A 16432-nucleotide genomic window follows, 5' to 3' on the forward strand; every position below is an offset into this window, starting at 1 on the left:
GTCTGTGCACAAAGCAAGGAACGGACTAGTGACCACCCTAATATGAGCGACAAACACAGTATGATCGAGGGCGAGGCCGCCACGCCCCCCCCCCTCTGGGGGTACACTGAGATAAGGGCTCTTAATAAACCGGTCCCTAGGCTCAAAGAAAAGGTCAAACACAGTACTGTTTGGTGCCCTGGATTCGAAGATGAAATCAGCTCAACGTGTATCAAGAATAAAGATAAGAGCTGGATTCCTCGATGATCAGCTTGCTCCTCTCGTCTCACTTTTGAGACGATTTTCACAGTGGTTCAAAAGCCTTTTTGAAGTCTATCAGAAGTATCCAAACAAATCTTGGTAGCTATTCGCCATGTGAGCGTTAAATTTGAGCCATAATTCAAGAAATCAATAGGGTCAAAATTACTTTTGATGGTTTTTGCGAGGTGGAAGACCTCTAAGCTGGATTTGCGTATTTCTCTCAATACTTAATAAGGTTTTTTTGACCACCGTGATGAGACGGGTGAAACGAGAGGAGAGGAGACGACCGCATCCAAGAATCCAGCTAAGGTTTGACCTCAAGGCCTTGGAGAAGACGCTTGAGGACCTTCGGAGTCTTGCCCAGGAATATATTCAGACCGGAGTTTCAGAAGAGGAGCAGGCTCATGTAGAGACCTACGTCCTGGAAGAGGAACAACGCATTAGCGACACCCAAGCAGAAGTGAACGATCATCTGCGGGACCGAAATGATGAAACAAGCACCGCCTTTAGCTCAGGGAATAACGAGCTTGCTAAATTTCGGGATTTATGTGTGGAAGGCCCTCCAGGCAAGGGGGAATAGGTTAACGGCCCACAGGACTATGCTGAGGAAAGGGGGAACCCAAGCTCACTCCCAAAGGTAGGCACAGGAGTAAGGGAGTGGGTTGAGGTGCAAGGCAGAGGAGAGACACCCTGGCCAGGGGAAATTGCTCCCTTTCCCGCAACTGGCAACACTAGGCAGCCCGGCAGCCCAATAATCAGCATCACCCTAAACTGGATAAGACAAACTAGAACAAGACAGGCAACTCCCTAAACTGGATGACAACCCCCTTACTGAACAAAGAAACCAGGAATGGCACAGGAGCAAGAACCACATTAGATCTGAAAATGCCAAGATTCAATGGCCAGATTGTTGAGTTTAGTGAGTGGGCCAACATGTTTGAGGCACTTGTCCACAACACAGTCAGGTCTCCACCAGGGAAAATGGGCATGCTAAAAGCATCACTGGTAGACACTCCTAGGAAACTAATAAATGGATTTGGCAACTCAGAACACCACTACTTGTCAGCACTTAGCACACTCCATCAGGTCTACAGGAATGAAGAACTTATAATTGAAACACACATCTAGGAAATTGAGAGGATTCCATGTGCAAAGCCAAGAGACCCCACAAGTCTGGCCAACCTCGCCTACAGCCTCCAAGGTCACCTATTCATCATTCAGGATAAGGTCAGGAGGAATGACACTTTGTGGGGGCAACTTGTCCATTGCCTTGAGTGGAAGTCAGACAAAGAGACATTTAATGCTTGGGTAATGGTCAAGGAGGAGAGGCCCTGTTTTGGTTACCTAAGAATCGGACTCTCTAGTCGTCAATGTCAAAGTAAATCAGTGTGTGGAAAGACCGGATGTGAACGGACCCATCATCCTTTGATCCATGATTGTGACTTTGGCGAGACAATGGACATTCCAACCAAAGCAAAAACACGACGCTCACCGTCACCAACACCTCAAGATCAGGAGGAACCATTCTCCTTGGCGTGATACCAGTCACTTGTTGTGGACCCAATGGGAGGGTTGCGGTTAACGTACTTGTTGATGAGGGATCCGACACCTCATTTGCCAGGGCCAGTCTTCTGAAAAGGGTTGGGTCCAGAATCAAACAACCAGGGCCCCTCAATATCTGCGGGGCATCCAATTCAGAGGAAGTGATATTGCGGACTCCAAGGTGGGGCTCATTGCATCTGAGGGCAGTCCGCCTGCCTACCTGAAAGTCAGGTCGCTTCCCCAGGTGTGCGGGAACCTTCAGGGTGGGGAGTGGCCAAGATTCCAAGCAACCTGGGAACACCTCAGAGACCTCCCCATTGGACAGCATACTGGTAAGGTGAGTTGTTGTTAGACGTTGGAGAATGGATTGAACCACTAGAGGTCAGGCAAGGCCTTCCTGGTGAATCTTTTGCCACTCACACATGACTTTGATAGGTATGCCGTGGCAGGGTAGCCGGTGCTGGCCTCAATCCCAACCCTTACGTTAACCATATCCATGGGCCTGAGCCTCTAATGCTAGAACAAATACTCAGGAGGTTCTATGACACCAAAAGTTATGGAGCAGAGGCAAAGTTTGTTGCAAAGGGCACTAATCTGCAAGACCAATATGCACTCAAGCTGATCCAGGAAGGGATGAGACCAACAAAGAATGACGTGGGTTACGTCGCTTCCCTCCCCTGGATTCCAGGCCAGCCAAAACCAGACAATAACTGAGCCCAAGCTGAAAGACGTTTAGAGAGCTTAGAGCGCCAATTCAACCTCAATTTCACCTTCAAAAATGCATATCACAAGGCCATGAAGGCAGCCATTGAGGCAGGCTATGCCCAGCTGACATTGGACTCAGATGAGTTGAATGCCCGGGAGCAGGCCTTCCTCCCCCATCACGGCATGTGGAAGAAGGGCGAGGACAAGATCAGGGTCGTGCTTGATTCTGCTTGTAAATACAAGGGCCAGAGCTTGAATGACTGTCTGCTCACCGGACCACCCTTGCAAAACGAGTTGCTTGATGTGCTCCAATGCTTTAGAGAACAGCGAGTTGCCCTCATTGCCGACATAGAGGCCATGTTCTGTTGGGTGGGCCTGTGTGATGAGGGCGTAAAATTACATCGCCTCCTGTGGCAAGAATCTCTAGAAGATGACGTCGGGACCTATCAGATGGCTGGGGTGGTATTTGGTGACTCTCTTTTGCCTTGTATTGCCATCTCAGTCCTCCTCCGAACTGCTGAGGACAATGCGTGTTCTCCAGAGGCAAAAGTAAGGATTCAGAAGCAGTTATATGTGGATGATTACTTTGACAGCTTTGAGGAAGAAGAGACGGCGATGTGGGTGGCCGGGGAAATCAAGACTGTGCTGGCCCAAGGAAATTTTCGCCTGAGAGCTTGGCAATCTAATGTCGACAGTGTTGCCGTTGCCCTGGGAGGAGATCTCAAGGGCATTGTTGATCTGGAAGTCACTGAAGATCCAACCAAGGTCCTGGGCTTAACGTGGGATACATCCCAGGATGTCCTTGTCTTCCGGGTTGAAGCTTCAGATCCTGTCCCAACACGGTGAGGACTATTGACCCTGCGGGACTCTGTGCACTGGCAACTGTATCTGGAAAAATGAAAATGAAAACACTAACAGTGGAGAACCTTGGCTGGGATTACAGAGTTGACGACGCCAACTTCAAGTGGTGGACTACTTGGCTTAGTGGCCTAAAAGTCCTAGAACAATCTCCCATCCCAAGGGCTCTCTCCCCATCTCTCTGCAATGCAGTCAAGTACGAGCTCCATACCTTCTGTGACGCCCCTGAGGAGACATTTGCAGCAGTCAGCTACCTTAGAAGTGAGATATTGGGACAACCTCAAGTGAGAATAATATGTTCCAAAAACCGGATCTCCCCCAGAAAACCCATGACTATCCCCAAACTAGGGCTGCAGGCTGCGGTATTGGGGTCTCGCCTTGCCAATCATTTCAAAGGGACTCTCCGTTTGAACCTGTCCATCGTTACCTACTAGACAGACAGTCGTGTTGTCCGAGCTTGGATTGCTAGGCTTGTTGCTACATTCAGACAATTTGTTGCAAATCGGGTCGGGGAGCTCCAAGACCTGACCCACGCTCGGGAGCCCCGGTGTTCTCCGGTGTTCCAAACAGTGATCATATGATGATACTGCTCTTGATCACTTTCAAATTGGATTATTGCAAGACCACTTGGTTTACACCTAGGAATGGAACACTTCAACCATAGGCACTGTCTCTTTTGTATATTAACCGCAGAAGGACCATATATTGTGAAAGGGATACTTCCTTTTTCAATGACGACCTTTCACTCAAACTCGTATGTTTTCTGTCGGAAAAGTATAACAATAAAAACTAGCGACCTTTGATTTAAATAATACAAACTCAAAACCTCTGGTTCACAGAACAAAATGCCAAGGGAAGACCAATATTCTCCCAATCGGCTATTCTCTGGTTGGAATTTACGCAATGATTTCTCAATTATAACTCTTAATTACATATGATATCGGTCCAAAAGGCAAAGTTGCGAGAGACCGGATGCAACTCTGAAAAAGGCTGCAATTCAATCGTCGTATTTAGCCATTAAAAGTGATCTCACTAAGTTCAAAGATGTAAGTGCAAGACCCATTCAGCCAAACTTGGGACTGTACCTCATGTGGCATGTTGAACTTGACAGTGATACTCAAAATGATTTAATCATTAATGAATCGAAGTCAAGAGGTTTTAAAGCAAAACCTATTTTATTAAAAGTTGTTTCAAATTTAATTTTCCATATCATTCACCTCATCCGGCCTCCCTCGGCCGCAACTACTTTCTCCAATCTTGGGCGGAAGGACTTACAGAAGTTGCTGATGTAGTCTGGGGACATTTTGCTCCAGGTATCCTTGATGCTGGCCTCCAATGCTTTTGTTGATGAATGGGGTTTATTGCAGGCAATTCCCTCCACATGAGGATGAGGTAGATGTTAAAGCCCAATGGATTTAGATCAGGATGTAGATTGGATGTATATTGATGTGTCCGACTAATGGGCACTTTGTTGACCTTGAACAATCTCTCATCAGTGAAAAGGATGACTCGCATTCCACTCTTCATTTCATTGAACAACAGCTTGGACCTGGCACGTCTTATGGCCTTTGTGGCATTGCTGATGAGGGGCTCCTTCCTCCTAGCCCTTGACTTGGCCCCAAGATCTTCTTTTATGGCCTTACAGACACAGGTCTCCCCCACTCCCATGGTCTTGGCCATTACTTTCATGGTTCTGACTGGGTTTTGCTTAATTCGGCCTTTGAGGGCCTTGTTCATGGTCGGAGTCCAGACTGATCTTGTCCTACCTTGCCCAGACATCCTGTCGACATTTCCTCTGGCTTTGAACCTCTTTGTGATATCATAGAAGGCTTGGCGGCTGACGGTTGAGGTAATGTCGATGGCTACTTTTCTTTTGGCGTCTGATGATGATGATTAGGGCCGGACAAAATTTGTATACAAATATGGTCTTTATTGACAGCAAATTTGCATAAAAAATCAACCATATTTGCACAAGAAATTGCAAATAAGCTTTCCAAAACTTTTTCAAAACCAGCATGTTTTGGTGGGTGTAAGGGCTGCTTTTGCCTTCCCTATCAAGCAACATGTAGATGAAAAGGAAAATTATTTCACTATATTTTCCAGCATAGGGATTTGACCCTGCTATCCCTAGAGGGCAGATCTTGCCTTGTCGATGGTGCCTCCTAGACTGGTCAGCAATTTGCACATCCTTAATACTTCGTGAAAAAGATAAATCTCAGTTGAAAAGCAATAATCCAGAGCACACCAAGTGGATTGCAGAACAGTTTTGTTATAAAAAATCAAATTTTTCAACTTTTATGAAAGTAATGGTAAGTCAATTCTTCTGAAATTAACTACCCACCTTATTTTAACTACCCCAAAAATGATGAAAACACGTCAAGATGCCTGATTTTTAGAGGAGAAGTTCATTACTCAAACAAAACTAGGTTCCAAGATTTGAAAAAGAGTATCTTAAAAAATACCAATGATAAAAGAGCTATTTCAGATTGATGGAATGCATAAGCAGGTGGTTGATAATATATCTGCAATCTATTTCATACCTATGTGTACTTGTTTTCAAAACGATTTGAAAAAAAATAGTAGCAAAATTTCACAATTTTCCCAAAATTGACCAGGAGTCTTGAAAATTTTCATAATTTTTCACAATTATTGGTATGTTCTTGCTGAACAGAAATTGTCAAATATTGGTGTCAAATTGCTAAATTTACAGATGCAATAAATTTGCAGAAAAATCTCGGGTGTGCAAGTGTTTTGCACAATTTGCACAATTTGCAGGGTGCAAGTTTTGGCCGGCCCTGATGCTGATAACAAGAAAATCGAGAAAAGCTGTTAAATAAAAGCAATGTGCGGAATGAGAAATTGCATCATGTTGTAGAGAAGCATGATGATGATGATGATGATGATGATGAAAAAATTCATCTTGAATTTGTCAAGTTAAATGAGTCTCAAGGGGTAGTGCGATCCTAACTGCTCTTCTAAAAAATGGCTTAAACTACGAATTAGATGATGGGAATAAAATATTTCGAAGAAACAGAAAATTCATCAATCCAACAATCTTCAGAAGTAACAGTGTTACTCAAGACGACTAAGACACGCCAAGTCCACATATGCCACGAACATCGGAAAAACTTGCAAGGAAAATTGTATCATTTTAAATAACGTCAATTGGATCAAACACCTCACCATCTCAAGACCTGGTCAAAACTTATTATGACAAAAAATGCCCAGTGACTATGGATACAGCCCTGACAAATTGATTTCATATGGTTGTGACTAACCATCTTGGGGGGGGGGGCGTGTAGAGTGATCCTGCTTCTTTATTACTGTCTGTGCTACTAACTGTACGCGTACATATTGCCGTTGACAGAAAATAAAGATCAGTTATCCAGAACACTCAGGAGGCATATTTGTATTTGCTTCCTCGTTTGAAAACATATGGAATTCCATGGCATAAGGATCAAGTTCAATAAAGACATCATAACTTGTGTACTTTTGAGATTTATCTCTGTTTGTATTTTAATTTTGAAAATAGGTTATATCATTTCAATTGATGGGTGCTAAGGTTGGAAGGGGCGAAACCCGCCCGGTCAGTGAAGTCGGCCATGATATCGTCCAATTGTTTCAGATTAGCACTCTCGAAGTTTGTATCAGTATGGTTCTCCTAAAGAGGCTTAATCTACAGGGTGGATTTTATAAGGTGTTACAGAATTTGCTTTGACAAAATTGGTAATTTGGATGAACCATTTACTTTCAAAATTGATGCCCCAATTTCCAACGGCATTCACTTTGCATTGGAACCATTGCGACACTTTTTGAACAATAACTTTCGACGGACGGAAGCCAAGGTTAGCAAGTCATTTCTAGGGATAGTACTGAGCGTGTTGGCGTTGAGGTTGACAGCGGGTGTTTTCTGTACATTGTATTTTTGGTCAAGAGCGACCAATTTGACTAATCTTGTATAATATGTATACTGAAAGGGTGTTCATTGAAGAGTCTAAATCCAGAATCTGGTGTATCTAGAGCAATTTTCAAAGCGGCAATACATGCTTTTGTTTGTAACACTTATCCGGTCCTCCCTGTATATTTAGCATCTTTAGGCTCTCCGTCTGTGGTGAGATTATCGTCTAAAGTATCCTTTGAACAAAGAAAAAGATTGTACAGGGAACATTGTTAATGTTATTAAATGAATCTCATGGAAAAAACGAAAATGTAGACGATTTTAATGGCGATTCATTCGCCTGGAGAAAGGCTGCATACAGCACAAATTTTGCGATTGAAGGAATTCATCCCTGGGATTCGCCATTTCTTCAGAACAAATGGGACGTAAAATAAGACGCCTGATGCCATAAAAGCCAAAACATACAAATATTCCTTTTGAGGATCGCTGATGATTGGTGCCAACACCAAAAACACGGAGATGAACGTTAATAGAATTGGGATGACAATCCAAATCTGACAAAAGAGACAAACACTTTAAGCTCCTCGTTCATTCGCCGAAATAAAATTCTCATTTTGTCGAACAAATAATGCACTGGAGTGCTCCAAAACCGTAAACAATAATAACTGAAGTTTGTGACACCCTTACCCGAAAAGGTCTCTCTAATTTTGCTCCAGTGAATCGCAGAGTAATCACTGATAAGAAGGACCCTCCATAAAACATCCAGGCCACGAAACTGAAGAAGTCTATCATGGTGTATGTATCACTGGTCAACACTAACCCAATTGCCATGATTGTCTGCAATTGAGATATTAAGATCGATTTAGCTTCTCATAGTCATAACATGACGTAAATATACATGTAGTTCCCTCTTACAAACAGAATCAAAGAGGGTATTGGTGTCCGTTGTTTGGAGTGAATGTACGAGAGTATTTCCGGGAGATGTCCTTCCCTGGCTGCAGCGAAGGATACGCGAGATGATCCGAATAGGGTGCCATTGGCAGCTCCAAAAGTGGATAAGGCCACAAAGCCACTAGCCACCCAAGGGACATATTCCCCCAGAAATTCGTAGGACGTGTCTTTAAAGAACAGGCGGCCCCACGTGACCACTACTGCGTCAGATCGTAGGACCTGAGAAGGACTCAATACAGTCAAGTACGCAATATTCACCAAGACGTAAATCACTGTCACCAGGGGGATTCCAATCAAGATTGATAGATTCAAATTTCTAAAAATAGGGTTAATAGTAAGCATTTGCGCGAGAAAGGGACCTATTTGGGTTTTCTAGTTAATGCACCTCAATGGATCGTGAAGTTCCTCCATGACGAAGTTCAAGTTGTTCCATGCATCGTAAGACCAAAGACCCGAATAAAATGCGAGAGCAATGGAACTTGCGCTGTCAGTGGTATTGGGAACCTGATCAAAACCTTGCTCTAGGTATTCAAATTCGCCTAGGTTGGAATTGAATGGTTGACCATGGTAGGAATCCATACCTACTCTGAAAGTGAACCATATATCTGGAGTTTGTCCTTACCCATGGCTATGTGGTAGGTTCCACCGGCAACAATTAGGGCAATCGCAATGAGTTTGGCCACTGTCAGCACATTTTGCAGCCAAGAGGCCATTTTGACGCTACAACAATTGATCACACAGAGTGCAACTGTAATCGTCGGTTCAGACAGACAAAGTTAGTGATAGATACGGATCAACTAGTAGAGAAAAGAGAATCATCATACTTAGAGCCAGAATCGTGACACCTTTTTCTAAGTTCCACTTAAGGTCTTCGGTGAAAGTGTGCGATCCGAAATGATTGTAGAATGGTTGAAGGAGGTAGAGAGCAAACACCTGGCAAATAACTGCACCCGCAACTGGACGTAAAACGAAGGTGTTCATCCAAGCATATAAATAACCCACAAAGGGCCCCAAACCCTGCATCAAGTAGATGTAATCCGCACCACTGGCTGGGAACATCGTTCCCAACTCGATGTAGGACATGGCACCTGTGGTAAGGGAAAATATGACAATGCTGGTGAAACCTCAAGAGGAGAAGAGCTACTTGATTCTGATGTTCAATAGTGTTAAAATCTATCTCATGAGATGTCCCGTTCGCAGTACAAATATTGTTTTCCTGATTTCTTTTCATGGGTCTTTCTTTAGGCGATGCTTGAGAATGAATTCTCAGCCAGGTAAGTCATGTTTGATAAAATATTACATGATTATAAACCCGGGAGGCCTATGTCTTTAAACACTTTGTCCAAAGCTCAATACACACTTTTGGCGACCAACGCCCCAGCAGTACAACAAATTATACGCTGGTCACCAGAAGTGCGTACTAGACCTTGGATAAAGTGTTTCATAACATAGACCCCAGACATAGACCGTTTTGTAGATCTTGAGTGTGAAAATATTTTTACCAGAACCTAACTTGATATCATCAGTATTTGATGAGATGTACTGTTTAAGGAGCAAATTCTGCAAGGCGATATAGAGACGACTACTTTAATTAGTATGAGCCCAAGGATTGTCATATGATAAATTTTATGAACTGTTTTTTTATAGAAATTTTGAAATTACATAAAATCTTGCGAATAGAAGTAAAACAATGATGAGTCGCAAGTAAGATCTCACAAGCTGTGTTTCGATGCATTTTTACATACATTATTTACAAGCCGGGTACATCTTTTTGAAAGCATTCTTACACTGCTAATAAAACATGACATGGTGAAGGTGAAGAGATTGCCACTATTTTTCAAGAGCAAAATGATGAATATTTTGAGTCCGTGGAATCACTTTGCAAGGAAAAAACTGGGAAAACTGAATGGGGCCCAGATATGTAGCTGAAAGAAATCAGTGGAATTTTTCATTTGTTGCGTTTGTTTCTGATTATCTTTCAAGACTCCATCTATGGACTTTGGTTATGGTTTTCGAGCTTTTTGAATTGATTTTTCGTAGCTTTGGCGAAAAACAGTCATGTTCGACCTAAATGCCTTTTGATAAAAGATTTTTGCAGATAAAGTTATCTTAAATACATGCCAAAAACTGGCAACAAAATTTGGGTTCTTTTTGCAATAACAGTTTTCATGCAATTGTAATTAGTTATAGCGAGAAACAGAACAATTATAATTGATTACATTTAAAATGAAAGGTTATAATTCGTCTATTTGCTACCTTTCAATCTTTACATGATATTTGATCTACCAATGAATTTGAGTTGACAGACCAAGGAGGGCCTTGAATGTAGGGTTGATCTACAATGCTATCTAAAAATTTGTCCAAGTCTGACAAATTAAACAGTGAAGGAGACCGAGAAAGAAGAGAAGTGGACTTCATTGTTTGAACTAGCCTGTTCAAAAAAGAAACTGGATTCTCGAGGGCTTAAAGGTGCTCTCAAAAAGCACATTAAGACCTTGCGGTCACTACAGTTGACCCTAAATCGTAGGTTGTGACAAAGCTCATGGATACAAAAAAGACGTACAGTATCAGATACCTTTCGTACCTTCTCTGAACACTGTACAGTCCCAACTTTTTTAGTCTCTCCAATACGAGAGCTCTCTCATTCCTGTGATGTTCCTAGTGAAACATCTTTGGACTTGTTAGACCTTTTGCAAACCTGCTGAACTCATTGGAGCCCAAATGGGTGAAGCATATTCAATATGTGGCTGAACAAGCAACTTGCGCAGAGTTAGCATTGTGACTCTGGACTTAAACGTGCGATATACCCAACCACACATTTGAAAAGCTTTACCCACCTTCAACTGGATATGCTCAGCGAATTTTCCATTATTGTGGAGGACTACACCTAAATCTTTCATAGATGAGACCTGCACAATATCTTTACCTCCATTATCTACGAGTGGAGCGTTCAAAGGAGTTGACCGGAAGGTCATTGAGCGGAATTGCGGAATTTCATTCTGTTCAAAGAGCAGATTCTTTCTAGGTCCTTTGCAAGACTACTGAAATATTGGCCATTCCTACCAGAAACTAACTTTGCATCGTCAGCATAAGAAAAGAGACTGGCAGTAATACTAAGCTTTTGAAGTGGGGCAACGCATATTATAAACAGGAGGGGCCCTAAGATGGAGCCCTGCGGAACACCTGACTTGACATCATGTATGTCACTAAAGGAACCCTCAACCTCAACAACTTGCTTCCTATCCTGAATGAAGCTTCTTATCCAATTGAGAACCTTGCCTTGGATCCCAATCTTATGGAGCCTGTCAAACAATTCGAAAATTTGAAAAAACAAGTACTTTTGTAATTGTAATGAACTACAGTTTGGAATGTAATTTACACAGGTGCACACATGTACCTTCGACATTAACTATAGCACTGAACGGGAGTTATGATAAATTTGGGGGTCAGGGAATTGGCAAGTTTAGCCCATTACTTCATTTTTCTTGTTTCTCTTTTCCCATACACTTTGTTCCCTATCGAAATCTGTGGATAGTTTGAACGTTTGTATTGCTTCATAAATTATTCCAAATAGGTCTAAGAAGAAAGCAATTCATCCAAAGAAAAGAATCTTATCTCATACAAAAGTACTCCACTACTCTGTGTAAACTCAAGAACTGTTATGTGCACCAACAATATCCTTAACCAATGTAGCCTAATCTTTGTTGTTGTTGTTTTTCTTCTCTTTAATCGCAACTATCCCCCTCGATCATATCAACCAAATAAAATTGTATATCCAACCGTTTACACCCATTCCTGAAGTCTTGTCTGATCCCTAAAAAACTGCACATGTTAACACTTAAAGTAATTTTTTGCTCTGCTTTTACATATTCTTTTTTCCTTCCTTTCCCCCCCCCCCCTAATTTCTTCATAATTCAAACTTGTATGTTTTCCTTCCAATCTTAATTTCATTTTGGATTTTTCCAACTCACGTTACGGTTTTGAAGCTTAGCCTCTGTAACATTATTGACTATCTACAGCTTAGGGAAAGCTTCAAAGGTTCTTTGTACGTATGTCTTTTAGCTCTTGCCCTGGTCCTGGTGAAAACAAGCTTTTGCTTACCCAGAACCTGAGGAATTACATGCTCATGAAACATTTGATACATTAAGATGTAAACCCAAAAAACTAGATGCTGACAGTATCTCATCATGGTCAAAGTATTCCTGAAACAAAACGTATCTATATCTATATATTTATGTTAACATTCTTGAAAAATCACCTTCAAATCTGGGCCCATTTGCTGATTGTAATGGCAAAATGTTAATTCCAAGCACGAGACACCATGCGCAGTCAATGAACACTTAATCACAAAGTCTGAGGCAAATTTCCAGACACCCAATAAATTCGTGCAAAAATCATGTTAGAAATAAGGTGGAATATCCCAGGAAGAAGGGTAGTAAGCTCTGAGAATTTTGGCACGCTTAATGGGAACAAAAGAAATAAAGTTTTGGCAAAAAATAGACAGACTTCGCACCTGTCTAAAAACATGTTCAAAGAGATTGGAAATGACAAGTTAAAAAAATAAAGGGTTTCCAGGTTCAAATTTGTTTCAAACACTGTCGTTTTCTACTTTACCAATAAGGGCCCTTATTTGCAACGTCAAACAGCCCAAAGAAAACGGGAAGAGGCACGGTAGATTGCTATATAAACTGCTCTTGCCATCCCTTAAACTCAATTTCTTTTCCGGACATGATGTGACCCGGGGCACTAATTATAAATAGGATTTTAATACAATTAGCCAGAACAACACAAACGCATTATAATTAAATAAAAAGGAATTGGCCCAATTGGCCCTTTATTTGGTAGAGGCTGAGTCACAAAGTGCCCTCTGAAGTGCAGAACGTAACACATATTTTGTGCAGCGTAAGGGGACTATAAAATTATAGGACCACTTAAAAAAAAAGATGGAAATGTGTCTGAAGTCCTTCGACATTATATGCGTTGACTTCCCTTGATCTTATTCCCTCTTTTTTTGTGCCAGACATTCCATGAACTACCTTCACTCATTCAAGAAGGAAAAGCGATGAAAATGATTTAGATCCAGTCAAACTTTTTAAAGTAAATACCATTTCTATGTTTCACCAGAAGCAGTTGTATATTTTCAGTGTCTCTAGTGATGAGAGTTCCGATTTAGCAATTAATAGTAATGCTGCCACACAAATAACTGAATTGATTTTTATCCTAAGAATCTAGTTCAACTTCTTAACCCATACTCTTTATCATCAAACTTGAGGTATCAGTCGTTCAAACAATGAATAACCTTCATTGCATTGTTGTTGCAGCCTATCACCCAATAGAACCATCAAGAGGAGTAATGGGATCAAATGATTATCAAAATTAAATGAAGGGTACCAGAAAGCTTGGAAAGTAAAGGCAATACTTAATTTCCAAGTAATCAGTTATTATCAATCAAAAAGATTGTCTTAGTTTGATATGAGAATAATCAGGGTGATATTTTGAGGCTAGCTAATGGTTTCCCAACATGCCATTACTAATGTGATATCATTAGAAAGAAAACCACTCTAGTTACATCCTTCTGTGATTGTTTATTTGATGGGATCAATAATCCAGTTCTTTTTGGGTTTTTGATGTTGCTGAATATCTCATTCAAATTTACCACGATTTCTTGTTTGATAACCTGTTCAGAATTGAGCTTGCAGAGTTGGAAAACAGCACTGTTAACGCATTAACATCAATTGTTGTCTAGGGTTGTTAATTTTCTTTCTTTGCAACGACGCAAGAACAAACGTTAGCAGAGGGTTTTCTAACGCTGTCTTTCCTATTTTTTGCCGCAAGATGTCTCATGAAACATTCAGTCCCTACTGCAACTCATTCATCTTACCCATGGAGTATGGAGGTAGAAGCCCTCTGAAACCTCGCTAGAAGACGTTTCAGTTTTGCGTTACCTCCTAATCAAGTGCTTGAACATGTGTGGAATTCATGTGGCACTCTCACAGCGGGAATGCATCTGATCAGGAGGTAACGCATAGCTCTACAAAACCTCGCTAGAAGACGTTCGATCTTCGACCGAGCTTTCCACTCCACTTCTGACGTACTCCATGTCTTACCCAAAGTTGCACACACTCCACAAACCAACCAAACCACAAGAGATGCCCCCACGGAACCCGATCTTTGCAATACGCCACCGGGGGACACAAAAATGCCAGATCCGATCATGGTGCCGATGATCATGGTGATCCCACTCCCCAAGCCCAGCTCACGTTTGAGATGAAGGGGTTGTGCCTCCATTGTCTTTGTTTAGTTAAGAATAAAATGAACTCCTGGTCTCGTTTGATGATACTTTTTATCTGAACTCTGGACGCAAGTCCCCGTTTGCTAGGTTCATTCTAATTCAGGTTCAGGTCCACATGTGAATCCCTGCCTCTGGTTTCGAATTCTTATTCATAAGAAGTTTTTTATACGTGCTACAAATCGACAGTGGGCCCTTGAATCGAGGAAGCACGACAGAGAAGGTGCGAATATAAGATTCACCGAACGGGATCGTTGATGAAGGCTTACGTGTTGCTTTTCGTGCCAAATTTCAAGGATAATTTTGTGATTATAAACATCTAGGTTTATTTGCCAGGGCGTTACTTTTGATTTGGTTTGAAAATTTGCACTTCATTTTGATGTCTTACAAAATTGATTTTAATACAAAAACGTAAAATATATTTTTAAACTATGTTCTCTTTCAACCATGAAGAACAATTTCATCTGCCAGCTGTATTGCCTTGTATGATTGAAGATTCATTGGGGATTAAGTCATTAAACTTGAATTTGTTGCCACTTATGGCTGTATGAGTCAATATAATTTAGCCCTTAAAGGCTACTTCTGACCTTTCTTTGTAAAACAACGTGATTACTTCCGGGAATGGAACATGATTCTTATATCAGTTTAGGGATATGGATCACATTTGAATACCATGCAAATTCAAACTTGGACGATTTTGTTCCTTTAAAGTATTTTGAAAGTACATGCTCCAAGCCAGCCCCGCTATCGTGCCGCTTGCACCTTATCCTGATATTATCATCTCAGAAGATTTGAATTATTCAGGCATCTTGAGCAAATTGCTAATTGACGAGGCCTTCGAAGAAACCTTTCTCCCAGATTCTGTGTCCGTTCTGGTGTTCAGTTATTTTCCGCTAGCTTTTACCAAGACAAAAATATTTCTTTGAGATTATTGACCTTTAAAAGCGACCATCTTGGAGTCAGGTTACCTGGGAACTTCGAAAAGTCTTTCCCGATGTTCCTTTATCTTTTTATGTAGTTTAGAAGCAGAATTTAGACATCAAGAACTACATTTTACACTCTCTTTACAAAAAGGTTTAGCTTTGAAGGTCCCCCAAACCGTCAGATGGGCGCGATTTCAGAAAAAGGGCTGGCTGTTTGGGCGTGGAAGTTCTGAGTAATTATTAATTGCATGTGTCATGAACGGGAAGCCCGTTCACAATCCATATTTCTAGAAGTCCGTGGATAGCGCTTCAAAGCTTTTGTGATCAATCTATCTAATTAGGTGATACCATGGTATTACACTCCACTTCCGTCAAATTCAATTTACCACTCTCCATCTTGTAATAATCTATTCTCCTTCACCAAACCTATCCCTCACTAACTTCCCCAACATGGAAATGTATTTTTTCGATTCATACGTAAGTGAGTTCGAAACTGATTTTTTCGGTAAACTTTGTTATCTTATGTCAAGCCAAAATTGCTCCTGAAATAGCAAAATAGTACTTAAGTCTATATCTATCCACATATTACGGATAATAGTTTCCATGTTAAGCAATCTAAAAAACCATTTATTTGTTTTCCAAGAAGCGACTGCTTAATAATATTTGTACGTAATGATACTTGAACACGCCCCTAGCTCTTTCTGGATATACCTTGGAGATGTGGCACTTCACATACGTACGTACACATCTGGCTTGAACACCACTGAATGAGATACGTGCTTTAGTCTTCACTTTTCTTTATCAGATTTTTCTTTGTGTTCTCCTCGTGTCAAAAAACAGCTTCTTTTAATTACTTGTAAGTCTAACTACTCGGCAGTAATTTAACATGCATGGGTCATTAGTGGCTATCAAACACGTTTCTTGAATCCTTGTACAGTACATATTGTAAATCTGAATTTATCACTTGAGCCATTGCTTCTTTTTTTGAAATTCTTGCCCACTCATATGAACCTTGGAATATATACA

At 41.2% G+C, this 16432-nt stretch overlaps 1 protein-coding gene across 1 annotated transcript; it reads right to left on the bottom strand.

The window, feature by feature from the left end:
• Positions 1-7575: 7575 nt before the first annotated feature.
• LOC131883458 (b(0,+)-type amino acid transporter 1-like) lies at positions 7576-14556 on the bottom strand. Its single transcript, XM_059230933.1, has 7 exons — positions 14302-14556; positions 8985-9282; positions 8817-8914; positions 8678-8733; positions 8159-8566; positions 7931-8080; positions 7576-7797 (listed from the first exon to the last, which is right to left on the bottom strand). Exons 1-7 carry the CDS (start codon positions 14480-14482, stop codon positions 7576-7578), a joined length of 1413 nt encoding a protein of 470 aa, XP_059086916.1. The 5' UTR covers positions 14483-14556.
• Between the last annotated feature and the right edge of the window lie 1876 nt (positions 14557-16432).

Source organism: Tigriopus californicus, chromosome 7 (genome assembly GCF_007210705.1).
Source record: "Tigriopus californicus strain San Diego chromosome 7, Tcal_SD_v2.1, whole genome shotgun sequence".
Taxonomy (NCBI): Eukaryota; Metazoa; Arthropoda; class Copepoda; order Harpacticoida; family Harpacticidae; genus Tigriopus; species Tigriopus californicus.

Bases quoted from the DNA above. Each gene is read 5' to 3' on its own strand.
- LOC131883458 (XM_059230933.1), bottom strand. From the start codon at position 14,482: ATGGAGGCACAACCCCTTCATCTCAAACGTGAGCTGGGCTTGGGGAGT. The intron at 9,283-14,301 runs GTAAGACATGGA...CCCTTACCACAG, and splicing joins TGGAGTGTGTGCAACTTTGG to GTGCCATGTCCTACATCGAG. The intron at 8,567-8,677 runs GCAAGTTCCATT...TGCATTAACTAG, and splicing joins TTCCCAATACCACTGACAGC to AAAACCCAAATAGGTCCCTT.